At 42.5% G+C, this 17,970-nt stretch overlaps 1 protein-coding gene across 1 annotated transcript in view; it reads left to right on the forward strand.

The window, feature by feature from the left end:
* The window catches only part of EXT2 (exostosin glycosyltransferase 2), a 111,299-nt gene that overhangs the window by 25,732 nt on the left and 67,597 nt on the right, over positions 1-17,970 (forward strand). Inside the window, exons 6-7 of the mRNA XM_077322239.1 lie at positions 2,946-3,085; positions 3,509-3,602. Of these exons, the coding sequence (XP_077178354.1) occupies positions 2,946-3,085; positions 3,509-3,602 (234 nt within the window). The remainder of the gene's footprint in view (positions 1-2,945; positions 3,086-3,508; positions 3,603-17,970) is intronic.

A 17,970-nucleotide genomic window follows, 5' to 3' on the forward strand; every position in this document is an offset into this window, starting at 1 on the left:
TGTCACAATTCTCATTTTGAAGAAAGTTTGTTCACAGATGTATGTAATGCCAGACTGTGACCAAGCCTGCAGTAAATTTCTTGAGGTTGATAAATAATAATAATTATTATTATTATTAGTATTAGTATTATTAGATTTATTATTATTAGATTTATTTCTAATACAGCATCCTAAAATCCCCATTAAAACCCCATTAAAAGACAATTAATAACATTACAAACATTACCAGCATGGCGAAGATCGGCAACTCAACTTCCCCCCCTCCCACTACTGGCGGGTGGAGAGGAGGTCCTGATGATGTTTACTTCAGGTCCCAATCCCAAATCCCGGGGGGGGGGGCGTAGATCTATATTACCAGGTAGACCAGAATAGAAATCTTAACACTATTTTCTTTGTAAATGTCTCTGAGATGATTACTGGCTTGCAAGTCAGTTAGTTCCATCTGAAAAAAGTCACTCACATCTTCTAGTACTACTTCAAAAGTACTACTTCAAATCATATAATATATATAATATATAATGTAATACAGCGGCTTAAAAACAACTACCCCACCTTAAAATAGCACCTTTGTGGGGTGGACATGGGAGAAAGATCTCCAGTCGCCAGTAGGATTCTAAAACATTCTTATTTTTTTTCCTGTGATTATGGCAATGCATGAATTTGTTCTGGAATTCCAGCTGCAATATTTATTTATTTAAATTGTATTGATTTGATTAGCCATCTTGAGGAGTTTTACAACCATTCAGAAAACAAATAACATTTAAAATCTTTAAAAATTCTTATGCACTCTAGCCCCCAGTCTGTCGTTAGATTAACTTTGTTCCTGTCTCGGTTCTAGGATGGAACTTCTGTGGAGGAGGGTCTATTTGGTGTTCTGCTGCTCATTGGCCCCAATCAAATGCTTGGCAGAAGTGCTTTGCTTTGCAGGCTGATTAGTTCTTTTATTACAAGATATACAAGAATAAAGATTTATATTCTTACAATTGTTTTCATTTATATGCTGCTCTTCCCTATGGCTCAGAGCAGCTCACAAACATAAAATTATAAAATTTCAATAAAATTATGGTTAAACTAATTTAAAATAAATAATGCTTGTTCCATCTGAAACATCTCCTGTTTCTGGGGCATGAGGGATGGCAATCTTGGTGTCAATTGATGGGGAGCAGATCTTAATAGTAATCCTTGGCAACCATAGGTCTTAACAGCTCCGTCTTGCAGACCCTCCAGAATACTTTAAGGTTCCGCAGGTATCTGATCTTGTTAGTCATAGTGTTCCAGCAGGCTGAAAAGGCCCTGGCCCTGGTTAAGACCAGTTTTATCTCTTAGGGCCATCAGTAGATTTTGCTTGCTTTACCACAGCGCTCTCAGGAGGACAGAGGGAAAGGCAGTCTCACAGATCTGATGGTCCTAGACTATTTAGGACTTTAAAGATGATAACCAAAACCTTGAATTTGATCTGGTCCTCAATCTGGAGCCAGTGCAGCTGGAAGAGCACTAGTTGTATGTGCTCTCCATTGGGTCCCAGTTAGGACCCATGGTGCTTCATTTTGGGCCAGTTGAAGTTTCCAGAGCTTGAAGAGAATCTCTGCATAGAATGAGTTACAGTAATCTAGTCTAGAGGTGACTGTTGTATGGATCACTGTGGCTAGGTTGGATGCCAACAGCTAAGATGCCAATTGACACGCCTGACGGAGATGATAAAATCATAGAATCATAGAGTTGGAAGGGGCCATACAGGCCATCTAGTCCAACCCCCTGCTCAACGCAGGATCAGCCCAAAGCATCCTAAAGCATCCAAGAAAAGTGTGTATCCAACCTTTGCTTGAAGACTGCCAGTGAGGGGGAGCTCACCACCTCCTTAGGCAGCCTATTCCACTGCTGAACTACTCTGTGAAAATTTTTTTCCTGATATCTAGCCTATATCGTTGTACTTGTAGTTTAAACCCATTACTGCGTGGCAAGATCATGCAGGATATTGTTGGTAAGCATCACTGTTTATACGCCTACCTGGGGGCCCTCCCCTTCCCACCTCCTCCAGGCCCATCATTGGCCATTTGGGGAGGGTAGGGGTGGTTAACATGACCATATATGATCATATCATCTGATAAATGTTTAACAATTTTTCAAAAAATTAAAAATTAACTCCCACCTATTCAGGAAAACCCTTCCTCGGCCATCAATAAACCCTAGGGTTTTAGCAAAACTCGGGTAGAGAAAGCCTGCATTAGGCAGATGATACACAAGCCAGATAGCCATAGTCGCCACTGTGTCCCACACCAGGCCCATAATGCCTGGGATCACTGGGGCGGGGAGAGCTTTAAAGGAGAAAGACTTCCAGGTCATTATTACCCACTACTGTGTAGTAAGAGTCTCAGCAAGGACAATAAGGAGGCTCCTAGAACTTTGTGGCAGATCTTATTGCGATAGCATCAGAGAACCTCTAGACTACAGGCACTGAAATATGGAGAAACCCCTCTGTGTAGAGGTTCTGTAAGGCGTGCATAATCTATATATGGGTTTTAAAGATGGCAGGGGTCCTGGCAACAGGGACAGAGCTTTTTCAGTAGTAGCACCTTGACTATGGAATGCCTGTATCCTTGTGGCTTTCCTGGAACCTCTCTCTCTTAGGACCAAACTAAAACACTTCAGTTTACTCAGACTTTCAATGAAGGGATTTATCTTTTAACACTAAACACATAACTGTTAAAGTCATTGATGTATGTTTTTATGCTCTGGCTGGGTTTTTAATGTGTGGTTTCAGTTAATACTCCCTGGAGATGTGGCATAAAATTATCTAATCGATTTAAATAAATAAATGATTATGATAATGACAGATGAACTAACGCTTATGCAAGGTGAATGTCACCAGAATAAGGAAAGGAGCTGTGTACATTACAGAAATACATTTCTTTACTTAGTCTACTTTTGATGTTGTTTCTTAACAGGAAGCTACATTTTGTGTGGTTTTGCGTGGTGCCCGTTTAGGTCAAGCTGTGCTGAGTGATGTTCTTCAGGCTGGATGTATCCCTGTTGTCATAGCTGACTCTTATATTCTGCCTTTCTCTGAAGTTCTGGACTGGAAAAGGTAGATTTTCTATAGTTTTCAGTGTGTTGTTTATATCCTGTGTGGGTGTGCAAGGTTGTCACTGAGCAAACTAGTAAGACTACTGAATTGCGTTCATGCTATGTATGGTGTGCACGAAGTGTTATATTTATATGGTGTTGGAAAATGTGTGAAGAGGATGGCCTTTGACCAGCTATTACCATTTGACTTACGTAATTCACTGTCCATTTCATCAGCCCCAGGTTAGATTTATCAGACTGACTCCATGAAAAAGTGGTATAATTTAACTTAACTAATGAATTAGCGAATTTGGAAGCTTGTTTGTCTTTCTCTGAAACACATTGATGCCCAAGGAGGGCTGGGAATATAAATAAATCAACAAAATTTTCTTGTGCAGCATTTTCTAAAATTCTGCTTGTTTCCTGTTTTGTGTTCCTACCTTAGAGCTTCTGTAGTGATGCCTGAAGAAAAGATGTCTGATATGTACAACATCCTGCAAAGCATACCCCAACGACAAATCGAAGAGATGCAGAGACAGGTAGAATGAACTGATTAGAGGTCATATATTGCAAAACCAGTGTATAATGCAGGGGTAGTCAAACTGTGGCCCTCCAGATGTCCATGGACTACAATTCCCAGGAGCCCCCTGCCAGCAAATGCTGGCAGGGGGCTTCTGGGAATTGTAGTCCATGGACATCTGGAGGGCCGCAGTTTGACTACCCCTGGTATAATGGTTAAGAGCAGCAGATTCTAATCTGGGTTTGATTCCCCGTGACTCCACAGAAAGCCTGCTGGGTTGACCATGGCCAAGTCACAGTTCTCTCAGAACCCTCTCAGCCTCACCTACCTCACAAGGTGGCTGTTGCTCACTGCTTTGAGACTCCTTAAAGTAGAGGCCAGATCCAAACTTGCCGTTCTGCCAGCATACCCATTGGCAGAGGAGGGATGGGCGGAAGATTTTTTTCCACCCCTCTGTTTCAGATGGCCAATTCAAGCCCCTTACTACTGCGAGGGACCTTTGATTCTTGGAAGCTGAGTTTGGGGTGCGGAGGGAACTTAAATGGCTGCAATGTAAGGAGGAAAGATCCATTTTACAAGCCTTGCTGTGCTTGCAGTTCTTTGGAGTTAGTCCATTATCTGTGGAGCCAAATACATTTTAATAATTGGCCATTGTGAAATTGGCCAAATGAGATAGTAGCATTTATTTTCTCATATTTAAATTTCAGTTTGGACATTTGTTCAGGGACATGTGCAGAATATTGTCTCTTACTGAATTGTATAGAGTGGATACACTGAAATTTTAGGCCTCTAGTTCATGATGGTCGAGACTGCTGAATTTGTATAATTGAGATTATCATCTGCATCCAACATCACATGGAGCTTCAATCTTATAGAAGTTAATGGAATTTGGCCCAAGTAACTTTGGAACTAACGTGGGTTAGATCTTTACTTTCTGGAAATGATAAGCATGATCAAAATAAGAGAGGTTATTTAAGGTTCCTTGTCAATTTGGATCTTTGGCCATTGCATTTTTTAAGTTGAACTTATTGGGGTTGGTTTGTAGTTGTCGCTGCACATGATAAAGGGCAGATGTCCAAACTCCTGCAAATCTTTTGTGGTTAAGGCTTTCTGCCCTTCTGGCTTTCCTCTAAAGTATTGAATTAGCAGGGATCACTGAAATCATAAATGGAATTATACCCTTCTAAGCCCTTGACTTCCACTTTATTTAGCACTTCACTGTTAGGAACTTAGTATGACATGCATTAGTTGCATTTCTTGAGAGGTTCCAAGTTCTTTGTGAATTGTGATTTTGTACAGATGCAGAATTTAAGAGGTTTTCCCAAGAAACAGAAAGCAAGGTTTCGCAGTCAGCTGTTACATGCTAAAGAATAGAGTATGCCTCTCCTCTTCAGTCACTCTTAACCAGAACAATAATCTTTTTCTGTGTTCTTAGGGTTCATGTAAGTTACAGAATGCAGAACTTAATTTTTTCTATAATACCGAGCACATACAGTTCTACTTACAGATGCTGTAAACAACCTCAGGCTTGACAGTTTCAGTATAACAGTGTCATGAACAGAGCTTTAAATAAAACCATCTCATGGCCAGTGTAGCATTGTTTTGTTTGCTGTGGGTGATCTGAATTAAGATCTGTGTGCTTAGCAATAATGCATTCCATAGGTACATTTCTGAAGTTAACAGAGATCTATTAATGCTTGTACACTACCAAATGGAAACATGGTGGTCTTGGATAGTAGTTTTCAGATTATGTAATCCAGATTCCTGAAGCAGGAGAGCATTTCCCTAAATGCATGTCTCCATGTACATGTCCTTAAACTATTTGAATTGTGATATGATCAGTTTATCTGTACCAAACCTTGTGAGAGAAGAAGAAATTTGATCGTAACAACACAACTAATCCACCAACTATGAAATAAAACATAAATATCAGGAAACTTCTTAATTGAATACAAAAACAGTTTATTGAAATGAATTGATTTTTTATATGTAAATTTTCTTGACCTGAAGTAGTGCAGGAAAATCTAGTGTACTGTTGGATTCTGTGAGAGCTACCTGGATCACTTTTATTTCATGTTACTTCCATGTGCATTTTCTTTGACTCTACTGACATTTTTCTAGTGCTGTGAGAGTTTACTAATATGTCAAGCAGCCAGAAGAGGTCTCTGTGCCCTCGAATCATGCTGATTTTTCTTAGCCTTTTTGCTGGATGAAACAAAATGGTTTAATACTCCAATGTGATTAAACTGTGACATTTATAACAACAAATGCATGACTTTGCTGTATGTTTACTGATATCCAATTTAGCTCTTCATATTAGCATTATTGACTTTTTTCTACACATGGAAGGCTGCTGGTTTCAACAAAAAAACTGGTCCCTTGCTTGTGGTGGACATATTGTAGGTAGTAACCATAATAGCATCAATTATAATCTAAAACCTGTTCCAATTTCTGTAGGTTTGTAAGTGTGGCTCCCTCTTATTCCCTTCTGGCCCATAGGGGATGCAACATCTGGTAAAGATGTAGGGATGAAATTAGAGCCACATCTGTCAGTGCTCTGGAATCGTAGAGTTGGAAGGGCTTCAGTGGTTCATCTAATCAATTCCCCAATTCCAAGTAGGGCTATCCCACACCGAAAACCCTTGACAAATGCATATCTGGCTTTTTTGTGAATCCTTCCAGTCTCTCTCCATAGTCTGTTTATATTGCTGCTGCCTTTTTAGTTAGGAAATGTAGTTAAATAACCGATTTCCTTACAAAACTATTGATTCTTGTCCTGTTTTCTCAGGACATAAGAGAAATATTTTCATTCTCAGTTTTCTGAGGTTTTTTCACTAGCATCATGAAGATTTAAATGAATATAATTATCTGGCTCTCAAACCAACTGTATAACTAAAAATTATTTGATTGGCATTAATAATTTTGCTTCTATTCAGTCTCTAGCATGAGAAGAACTGCTTATGAGGCGACAAGCTTTAATCCATAATCAGTTCTTCTAGTATATAGAAAGAAGAGCTAAGGTGTTTATATCCCACTTTTCACTACCTGAAGGAACTGCATACTCTAATCTCCGTTTGATTCCCCATGCCTCCACAAACAACTTCTCATTGCTCTCCCCACAACAGGCACCCTGTGAGGTAAGTGGGGCTGAGAAGGCTATAAGAGATCTGTTCTGTAACAACTCTAGTAGAACTGAGACTGGCCCAAGGTCACCCAACTGGCTGCATGTGGAGGAGTGGGGAATCAAACCTAGTTCTCCAGATGAGAGTCTGCCACTGTTAACCACTACACCATGCTGGCTCTCAGGGAGTGTATAGTTTGCTAAATTTGGCTGAAAATATGCGATGATCAAAGCAGCAAGGTTCCAATTTTAAGCTGCTTGGTCCTCTGTATTAAAACAAATGTACAAGGGAAAAAAATACAACATGGCCTTCCACATATTGCCACTGATTGTTGTAAAGTCTCATGTGCATGCCGTAAATAGAACACACTTACATTGCATGTATTGCCAGCCCTGTTTATAATTTGATCCTTATCTTAATGGTGGGGCAGCCGTGTTGGTCTGAAGCAGCAGAACAAAGTCTGAGTCCAGTGGACTCATTCCATCTTTGGAATTTCTCCAGTGTTGATATGACAATGTAATTGTTGTAGGAATTGTACATTCAGAAAACGGCCTCCAGCATAGATACTGAATAGCAAAGCAAGTCTGTGGATTCACAGCCTTAAGCTTGCCTGAAGTAAACCACCACCTGCTCAACAGCTGTTAGCTTTTTTCTTCCTTTTGTTTTTTGGCTATGCAGCTATTTCACAATGAAGTGATGGGTTAAAGATGGCCCTTGACACAAAGGTTAAAAACATACTTGTTTTATCTCTGATGTGAAGGGGATGGGGGTGAGAAGAGGGTGCTTGAGTTGATTCTGCATATTTTCGTTCTCTGCGCTTTCGGTTCATTTTTGCCTGTCCAAAAGGCATGGACCTCTGTGATATTGTGCAAGCACCCATGATTAAACAAAATCACCAGGGTGTAAAGCTTCAAGACTGCCAAGGAGCAAAGGGGAACATTATCATATTTAATGGAAACTGTGAAGAGTTCCAAGCTGAAACTCCATCAAAGCTTATACATTAGCTTGTGGCTGGTAGGAGCCCTGGTACTAAAATGTGGGGAGGAAAGGGGATTGAGTATTATATTGCTGTCATACAGTTTGAGTGTGATTCCCCCAACATCACCTGTCTACTGCAATTTGATCTTTTGCAATATCCCCCTTTTGCTTATTTAGTGAATTTCTACCCTGCCTAAATGGTTCTGAAGATGGTATATGGTATATGGCAGGGGTGGCTGAACAGTGGCTCTCCATAAACATCTGGTATATGGCATTATACAAAGCATTCTAGCTACTTTCAAGATTGTTAATGCTTAACAGTATAGCTTGCTTTTCCTTTTCTATTTTTCCTTTGTTTCTGTTTTTTATAACATAGCAGTTGTTTAATATTTAACTAATAGTTAATGTTTTCAGTTACAGTTCATATGCAGAACCAGTACTTGATTTGAATGAATTAATTTTTTTTCTTTGTTTCTAGTGGCTGTATATTTCTGTGGCATTGCTGATGCCATGTGTACTCAAGAATACCATTTTACTAGTGTTTCCTTTTGCCTTCCAACACCATACCAGGCATGTTTACATAACATTGATACAGATTTCAAATAGCAATCCTGTCCCTGTCAGAACTTAATATCCAATGATATTTTCCCCATCAAACCAGCAACCCCCCCCCCCCCCGAAAAATCATGATTTGTTGACACAATTGAAAGCATGGAGTGGTATGTTTTGGCTGTGAGGCATTAGCGAGCTATATTGCGGATAAAGTCTTGTTGCTCCACCATGACCTTCCTGCTAAAATTGGAACAGTAAATTAACTGGAGGCCCATTGGCCACCTTCGGAGGTGACGTTTGATGACTTCAGGTGGCTCTCTTTATCCCAGGAGGACAGTTTACTAGGGAAGGTGAGAGCTACCACTTGTCCTCTTGATCCCTGTCTGTCCTGGCTCCTTAAAGGGGGCAGTGAGTAGATAGGTGACCAGCTCAGGGATATTATCAACTGCTCCCTACAGACTGGAGAGTTCCCTGAGCTGCTTAAAGAGGTGGTGGTTTGCCTTCTTCTTAAAAAAAAAACAGTTGAAAGGGCTGCAGCAGACCAGCTCCTGGCATTTCTGGATGAAACTTTGGCTCTCAATCCTTATCAATCTGGCTTCCGTCCTGACCACGAGGTGGAGACAGTGTTGGTTGCCTTGTTAGATGATCTCCGATGTCAGCTGGATCAAGGTGGATCGGCCATGCTAGTTCTATTAGACCTGTCAGCCGCATTTGATGTGGTTGACCATGAACTGCTGGCACACCACCTCACTTGGACAGAGATACGGGGCACAGCTCTTAGTTGGATATGCTCTGTTCTCCACAACTGGATCCAGGGTGTTGCTGTGGGGGATGAGTTATTGTGCCCTTATCGGCTCCCTTGTGGGGTCCCTCAGGGCGTGGCACTCTCTCCCATACTTTTTAACATTTTTATGTGCCCTCTGGCCCAGCTGGTGTGAAGTTTTGGGCTGGGTTGCCATCAGTATGCTGATGATACCCAGCTCTATATCCTCATGGACAGCTGCCCAGACTACTCCTGGATCCATTCACCAGATGTTTGGAAGTAGTTGCTGAATTGCTCGAGCAGAGTCACCTGAAACTCAACGCCTCTAAGATGGAGGTCCTGTGGTTGGGTATAGGGGGGTAGATCAGGAAGCATGCCTCCCCAACCTAGCAGGGACGCAACTTAAGATCATGCCTCAAAACTAGGAATCTGAGAGTGACTATTGATGCCTCATTAACTCTGAAGGCTCAGGTCAAAAGAGTAGCTGGCTAGGCATTTTATCACCTTCGCCATGCTCAGCTGCTAGCGCCCTACCTATCTCTTGAACACCTGGCCACAGTGATCCATGCGACAGTCACCTCCAAAATAGATTTCTGTAACTCTCTCTACTCAGGCCTGCCTTTGGGCTTGATCCAGAAATTACAGCTGGTCCAAAATGCAGCTGCTAGGGTCCTTACCGGAACACCATGGAGGGCCCATGTCCAGCCTGTGCTGAGGCAGCTGCATTGGTTGCCAGTCCTGTTCCGGATCTGGTTCAAGGTTTTGACCTTTAAGGCCATACGCGTTCTGGACCCCATATACTTGAGGGACCGTCTGTTGCCCTATGCCCCCCACAAGGTCTTACACTCTGTGGGCGTGAATCTTTTGGTGATTCTCAGCCCCAGGAAAGTGCACCTGGCTTCTACCTGGATCAAGACCAGGGCCTTTTCGGTCCTGGCCCTGACCTGGTGGAATGAGCTCCCAGAGAAGCTGCGGGCCCTGTGGGAGCTTTCAACATTCTGCAGGGCCTGCAAAATGGAGCTGTTCCTCCAGGTCTATGGATGAGGCTGGGCAGCCAGGAGGTAGATCAGGGCCCCTCCCAATAGAAGCGGAGGTAGCGAATTCCATCTCTGCCCCCTTCCTCCTCCCCCTCCCCCTTAAGATGGTATTAGGGTATTGTTATAACATTTAAGATGACTTTTACTGCCAGGTCTGATATTTTTATCTTATCTGGTTCTATGTAAGGGATTGTTCTCTGTTTTGTGGGGTTTTATTGGGATTTTAACAAATGATTGTAACCTGCCACGAGCCTTTGGGGAGCGGCGGGCAATAAATAAATAAATAAATAAATAAATAAATAAATAAATAAATAAATAAATAAATAAATAAATAAATAAATAAATAAATAAATAAATAAATAAATAAATAAATAAATCCTGCCATCTTCATGAAGTATATTAAAGCTGCTTCACCATGGCCATTTTACAGCTGATTTCCCCTCCCCCTGAAATTTGGTTAGATAAAACTCCTTGTCCACTAAATTCTCTATAATGAATCTCAGAAGAGGCAAAATATCTAACTAAAGCAAAAGGCATGATACACAAGTGATTTCTGGATATAGAGCAGCAGTTTTCAACCACTCTTACGTCGCGACCCCAAATATGGCGGGGTCAGTGGTGGCGTGTGCACATGTGCAGAATATTTTACAAAAGTGTTAAAATGGCTGTTTATTTGTTGCTGTAAAATGCTTTACTTCAAGTGAGACAGCTAATCAGAAAAGGCACTCTGCATTCTAAAATGTCCCAACTGGAAGTTTCATGTTTTTGTTGCTAACATGCCAAGTACATCTTTAGCTATACAATAGAAATGGTTTTCTGACTTCTTTGCATCTATTTGTGTATGATTGCTTTTTAGATTTTTAAAAGCTGTTTTGGAAGTCCAAGGCCTCCAACTGAAACGTTAAAAAAAGAAAAATAAATTGCATAGGTTTGTAGTATGTGGAAGCTAGGAAATTAATTTTGTACGTTTCTGCTAGTGAGAGAAGAAAATGCTCTGCATTGTCTTTATGTATTAATTTGCTGCTGTTATAATAAATGTACAATATGTGTTTTCATGTGTTACTTTAGCCCCCAGGAAAAGATATTGTATATTATGAAAGCAAACTTTATTCAACATGGTCTTAGTTTGTAGAACTGCCAGGGAAACATATGATATATAAATCAGAGGCAAGGAGCCATGGTATTTTCTGGTTTAATCAAAACCTAGAAATTGGGAGGCTTTAGTTTTCTTCTACCCGCCCTCCTTTTCTTTGCTGTCTCTGGCTTTCACTGAGACCTTGGGCAATCCCAGCATTCTAAACTTTTTATAATCAAGCATGCTAAACTTTTTGTTACCCAAAGCCCCCAACCCCACCTGAATCTTGACACATCTCTGACTCCTAATCCTGGAAGCTGATTTGTGTTCATGCTTAAATCCCATACAGTCATGCCTTAAAAGAATAAAAATATGGTGGCCATGTGTGCTTAGAGAGAATGTCCCCATTTTTTTTCCAGAGCCCCTCCTTTTTGTTTTACAGAAACCAGAGTTTTCTTCTGGCTTTATCTAACCCCAACAGACTTGCCACTTGGAAGAGATGTGAGCCAGCTGAACTTATGAAACTGATATCACGCTGGCCGAACACATGGATTTCAGAGACCACCCCATGTCTGTGAAGCAGCTCTGTTGCCAGCCTGATTTCTGAGCAGCCACCTAGTAAGCATTCTTCTTAAACAGCCCACCCTCACATTAGACCTTCATGGACCCTGAAATCCAGACACTACTTAGTATGGGTAGAAAGTCCACAGAGTTCTTGCTTTGTTCATCAGATCTCGGAGTTACAAATGAGCAGTGAATTACAACAAGTTCTTAAAGTCTGGATTAAAAGGCTGTGAATGTACACATAAATAACAGAATGAGAAGGACAGAATTCATCACAGTACTTTGCTTCTTGAATTCTGTATCTCTAGGACCACTGTTCACCTTTTCTACTTTTGAAGTTAACTATTCCTGTTTATCTGTATTTTAAAGAAGATTACTTCAGTTAGAGCAGTAGTTCTCAACCTTGGGGTTGGGACCCATTTGGGGTTGCCTGCCGCTGTGGTGGCAGATGGCAGTATGTGGAGGCGGGTAGAGGCCTCACTTCAAGAAGGATGTAGATAAAATTGAAAGGGTACAGAGGAGAGCGACGAGGATGATCTGGGTCCAAGGGACCAAACCCAGTGAAGATAGGCTGAGGGACTTGGGAATGTTCAGCCTGGAGAAAAGGAGGCTGAGAGGGGACGTGATAGCCCTCTTTAAGTATTTGAAAGGTTGTTATTTGGAGGAGGGCAGGATACTGTTCCCATTGGCTGCAGAGGAAAGGACACGCAGTAATGGGTTTAAACTACAAGTACAACGATATAGGCTAGATATCAGGGGAAAAAATTTAACAGTCAGAGTAGTTCAGCAGTGGAATAGGCTGCCTAAGGAGGTGATGAGCTCCCCCTCACTGGCAGTCTTCAAGCAAAGGTTGGATACACATTTTTCTTGGATGCTTTAGGATGCTTTGGGCTGATCCTGCATTGAGCAGGGGGTTGGATTAGATGGCCTGTGTGGCCCCTTCCAACTCTGTTCTATGAGACGGGTAGTGGTGGCGGAGGTGGTGCCTGGCAGCCGGCGGAGGCGGCAGAGCCATAACAATGGCTGCCTCCACGGCACTTTGATTGTTGTGCCCATACGTGCGCACATATGTTTCCAGTGCCCCACTGGGTCCTTCTGCAGCTGCCCAGCCTGCCTGGAGGGTCGCGCCGGTGCTTGCCGAGGAATGAACCGAAACGCTTTGCTCAGCTCTTTCAGAGCTGGCAAGAAAGCCACCCCTCCCCCCGCAGGTCCAAAGTCGCCCCATCCCGCCCAACTCCATCAAGCATCAACCTGCTCTGCAGCAGGGCTGCCGCGAAACTCCCCATGGTTAAAGGAGAGAAGCAGTGAGCCAAGGGAGCAAAACGCAGGACAGCAAGCAATGTGGTGGCGGTGGAGGTGGCAGCAGCAGCCCCCTCCCCTGGGCAGGGCCCTCACCCCCCTTCAGTCACCTCTTGTGGGAGGTCGCCCATGGCCATGGCTGGGGGGGGGGGGCGGTGGAAGCACCTCTGCAGCACTAGTTGGCAGCTCCTCTGGCTGGGTCCCCGCTGGGCTTTAGCACCGAAGTTGGGGTTGCGGTGAAGAAAAGGTTGAGAACCACTGAGTTAGAGGCTCTCATAATTTACTCCCATGCTTAAAGGACTAGCTGCACCTGATGTGCAAATATGTGTAACTGATATTCAAGGTCACTCTTCCCTCCTTCTATGGAAAGAGGTGTTTTTGAGTGTATATGCCAAGAAAGGTTCCCACTCCAAATCACACCTACTCTAAACTGCTATTCCCTCGGCAGGATTCGCAGTGTTTGTTTGCCATTTCAAATATATATTTGTAACCCAGTATGCACGTAGGAAGGGAGAAGGCATTGGGAGGGATACCAGTTTGGATTACCAAAGCAGCAGATAGGGAAAAGATTAAGTGTCCTCTCTTCTAACCTCTGCTTCAAATAGGTTCTCTTCCTGGGAAGAACAAGTCTGCACGCAATATGTTATTAGTCTCTTGTTTTTGTTCTTATATTGCAAATCAGTCTAACTCAATTACAAGGGGTTGACTTGCTGAAAAGTAGTGCATGTTCTGAAAAACAGTCTCTATTCTGGGTGAAGGCCTATGTCTATGATTCAGTTGGTAGAATATCTGTTTTGCGTAGATGGTCCCCGGCACAATCTCCGGATTCTCCTGTTAAAAGAATCCTGTGCTTTGAAGAAGAGCTGATTCTTTGTACTCCAATTTTTATTATCCAAAGAAGTCTCAAAGTGGCTTGTAATTGCCTATGCTTTCTCTCCCCTCAACCGGCACCTTGTGAGGCTGAGAGAGCCCTGAGAGAACTGTGACTGGTCCAAATTCACCCAGCTTTGGTCACTGCCTGGCCTATCCTGCTCTGTAGAGCAGTGGTCCCCAACCTGCGCAGTATAAAACTTCTTACTGCGGGAGGGGGGGAGAGGGAATAAGGGCCACGCCGCGCATCTCACATCCGCAGCCCGGCCACGCATGCGCACATGCGCGCTGTGTGGCCGAAATTGCACATGCGCGGCACTTTCGCGCATGCACGATTTTGATTGCACAGCGCACATGTGTGCATGCGCGGGCATGGCCACGCATGCGCGATGCGCGGGCGTGGCCGTCGCCTTACCGGTTCCCAGCCAAAAAAAGGTTGGGGACCACTGCTGTAGAGTAGCTGCTGTCACTCTGCCCCCACACATGCCTCTCCCTTTCACCAGAGACTGTGGCTTGTTCAGTAACACACTTTCCAACAGAAGAAGACTGGGTAGGTGTAACAGTCCTGGAAAAGGCCCATGGCATCGATCCCTTCCAGTGGGGGCGGTGGGAGGAGAAAGGGGCCCACCCCATCCACTAATGGAGTAAGGCACCGGCTCCTGCTGAGCAGGGGCGGCATAATGGGGCAGCAACAGGGCTGGTTTGGGCACCCCTCCACCTGTGATGCCCCAGGCCTATGTGTGGTTAATGGATGGACTAGTTCTGGAATTAGGTAGTAAGAAAGTGAAAGACCTTTACCTAAGTCTTTGGAGAATGTTGGCCAGTCTGAGTAAACGCTACTGATCTTGATAGACAAGTATTCTGTTTCAGTATTAGACTATGGTACATGTGCTGGTACTGATATAGCCAGTAATTGTTTTGAGTCTTTGGAGTATCAGTTTTAATATATTGTGATGGCTGAAAGTATTTAAAGCTTTGGTTGTGAAAATCCCTTAAGGAAATGGAAACAATTCACTAGGTGCTAATGTGCAAACTGTATTGGAGACAAACAGTTTCTTAAATTCATTCATTCTTTTGCCATAGATATTCCTAGTGGAATGTGCCCAATGCTGGTAAACCTTGGCCTTCTGAAATCCTATTAAAATTTTTATTAGAAAATGAGCAAAAAAGACTCAGGGTTTCTTCCGTATTTTGTTGCAAAATTACAGCAAAAAATTCCAGATGACTCCCAAAGTATTTTTGTTTCTTTTTAAAAATGCTATCAAATAACAAACGGGTGGGATGGGTGCCTTAGTGACATCTGCATTCAGAAGCCGCACATCACAGGCACTGCAGTGGCAGCAATTCTGCTTTTGTTCCAAGTGTTTCAACTCTGACCTTTTAAGCAGGCTTCAGTCTCCAGGTCAACTGAGACGTTTGCAGGAGTAAATAATTTATTTGTTTTAATGCCACATTAAACCAGCATGAGTGACTGGTTGCTGTGACCTCCCCACTCCCCCTTTGTATTTAATGTGGTGCTTTTGGCTCTCCTTTAAAGAGGACTCTGTGGAGTAATTTCGGCTCTTATCAGTTCGCTGACAGCTATACGAGCTATTACTGGCTCCAGGCAGTGTGTGCTGGCGTGTGAAACTTCTCATTCAGAACTTGAGGGAAAGTTCTGTGCCAAAGGGGGAATATGAAGATGGGACTGTAGGTGAATCTGTGTGGCAGAGGTGCATGGCAGGAGTTGGGAAGCAAAGTATCAACTTCCAGCCAACCATCAGTCTGTATTTGGACATCTGTGAGAAGATGATGTGTAGGATTTTGAAAGACAGACTCTAAAAATCATTAAAATACTAGGGTAAGAAAAATATATTGTAGGCAAATACAAGGTGCTTAAAAAGCTTCTAATTGATGCACTTGACTTTCACCCATCCATCTTTCCTTCTTGAGGGAAGACAGCATCTGTCTCTGTGCTTTTTAGAATTATTATCACACAAGAAAAGAACTTTTATCCTTTGCCATTTGTAGCATTTTAGGTAGTGTGACTGGAGAGGCTAATCCCACATTAATCCTCACAGAGTGCCTCCCCAGAAGTCTACCTTTGTAAATGTCAGGCTCAGACCATCTTATCAGATGCTTCAAGTGAGCAACAGTGCTCTTATGCCCCTTGAGAAAGGTCTTTAAAACACATGGGGAAAGGAAGGGGGGAGGCTATTACTTAACTACCAGCCAGGAGTGGTATTTGTATTTTGCCCTGATATTTTGAATTAGTAGAGAGGAGTGGTAGTATCACTGTTGTTTACTTAATGTCTTTTTCATTGTTGTTTATATCAATTATAATCCCTTAATTGGTCTTTGTCTCTTAATCCCCTTGGTTGCATCCGTATATCATTGGGTATTGTTCTGTAGCAAACATTTGCAATTGGATTCCCTATGTGGACCAAGAACTCCAGTTGCAAATGATTGCTATAGCACAGTGATACATATATGTTAAATAAGGGCTGCATCCACGCTTCTTGCCTTGCAAGACTGTTTGTTCTTTTCTCATGGCTGTCATCAAATAATAATGTAGTAGGACCTTAGGAGGGCTGGCATTTCCCCCCAAAGAATTTCCAGCATTTTATTCTCTGTCTTTGTGAGTGATGCACCTGTAGATATACCCAGATGGCAAGGACCCCATTCTTGAAATTATTGTTATGTCATGCCAGTTCAAGGTAATAATGAAATAGGGAAGAGAGAGAGCACCAGAAGGCAGAACAAGGTCTGTAGCGCCAAGGAAAAGCTGCAGCACTGTCCAGTAGTTATTCCTTGGACATCTCAGCACATATGCCTTACCAACCTATTCAACAGCTGGAAGACCTAGCACTGTTCTTCATATGTTACCTGAGATGAAGAAAAGAAATATAGGTTATATGAGTGAGTGTTGATGTGCTGAATGGCTTTAGTACAATGTAGTTTTTCAGGCTTCTGGGTAAGGAAGTTAATGTCTCCTTTTTTACTCCACACTGTTATAAATTCCTATTTATGTGAGCAGTTGGGTGCAAGCAAGCTGTCGTTTGTATTTTTAGACTAATCCACAACATTGAGAGAACCCATATTCAAGTCTAAACTATCTATCCTGAAAGGCAACATTTTGCAGCAATCAATATGAGTAGCAAAATAGATGTATGCAAATTAAGCCAAATAGAACGCAGGCAAACTGAGTAAGTTTGATTAGTGACAAAACATTTGTTAGTTTCAGGCAGAAGCAGTGTAGATTTGTAAGTATTTGAGCAAATAAAGTTCAATAATACCAGCAAATAAGGAATAGGACATCAGGAATGTTAGCATGGAAATGACAGGGGAGTAGGAGCTGAATTGAATTCCCTGTGACAAATCTCTTTCCTGGATCCCCATATGTGGTCATTAAGTGCACTGTTTTTATCTAAGGGCTGACAACCAGTTGAAAAGTGTATGTGTAATTTGCATTTAAACAGATTAATTGTTACCAAAATTCTATGAAATATTAAAGTTGTTAGCAGTTCAGTGAACAAAAGCTGACTCTCATTGTTAGAAGGAAAGGTCATTCTTTATTTTTTTAAAAATTTCATATTATAGTAACTCACCAGAACTCGAATGGCTTTTAAATATACAATTTACCCTAAAGTATTATCCTCACTGATGAAAATTGGCCCCTACAGTTTAATCACGTGAAAGGTCTTGTCAGCTGACTGGTTGAAGCTTAGAGCCCTGTTTCTGAATGTTCTCCCTGCAGCCACAACTGTTAGGAACTTGCTCTTTTTGAAAGAATTAATAGTGGACGACTTAAGTAACTATAAACTGCATTATACAGTAGAGCATCTGGTATACTTGTAGAAAAATTCCAGATACAGTTGTCTAGTTAAATAGCATTGTGAACATATGAAGATGCCTTAGAGCAGTGGTTACTCAACCTTTTTATCACTGCGGACCGGTCAATGCTTGACTATTTTACTGAGGCCCGGGGGGGTAGTCTTTTGCCGAGGGACGTTGCCACCTGAGCCCCTGCTCCACTTGTTTCCCGCTGGCGGCCTGACTTCCCACCGCCCGCTGGGGGATGCTGCCAGCAGCAGATGCCGAGGGGGAGCCCCAGCCCCATGGTGGCCGCTGGAAAGCACCAAAGGTGA

The sequence above is a fragment of the Paroedura picta genome, chromosome 2 (assembly GCF_049243985.1).
Source record: "Paroedura picta isolate Pp20150507F chromosome 2, Ppicta_v3.0, whole genome shotgun sequence".
Classification (NCBI taxonomy): domain Eukaryota; kingdom Metazoa; phylum Chordata; class Lepidosauria; order Squamata; family Gekkonidae; genus Paroedura; species Paroedura picta.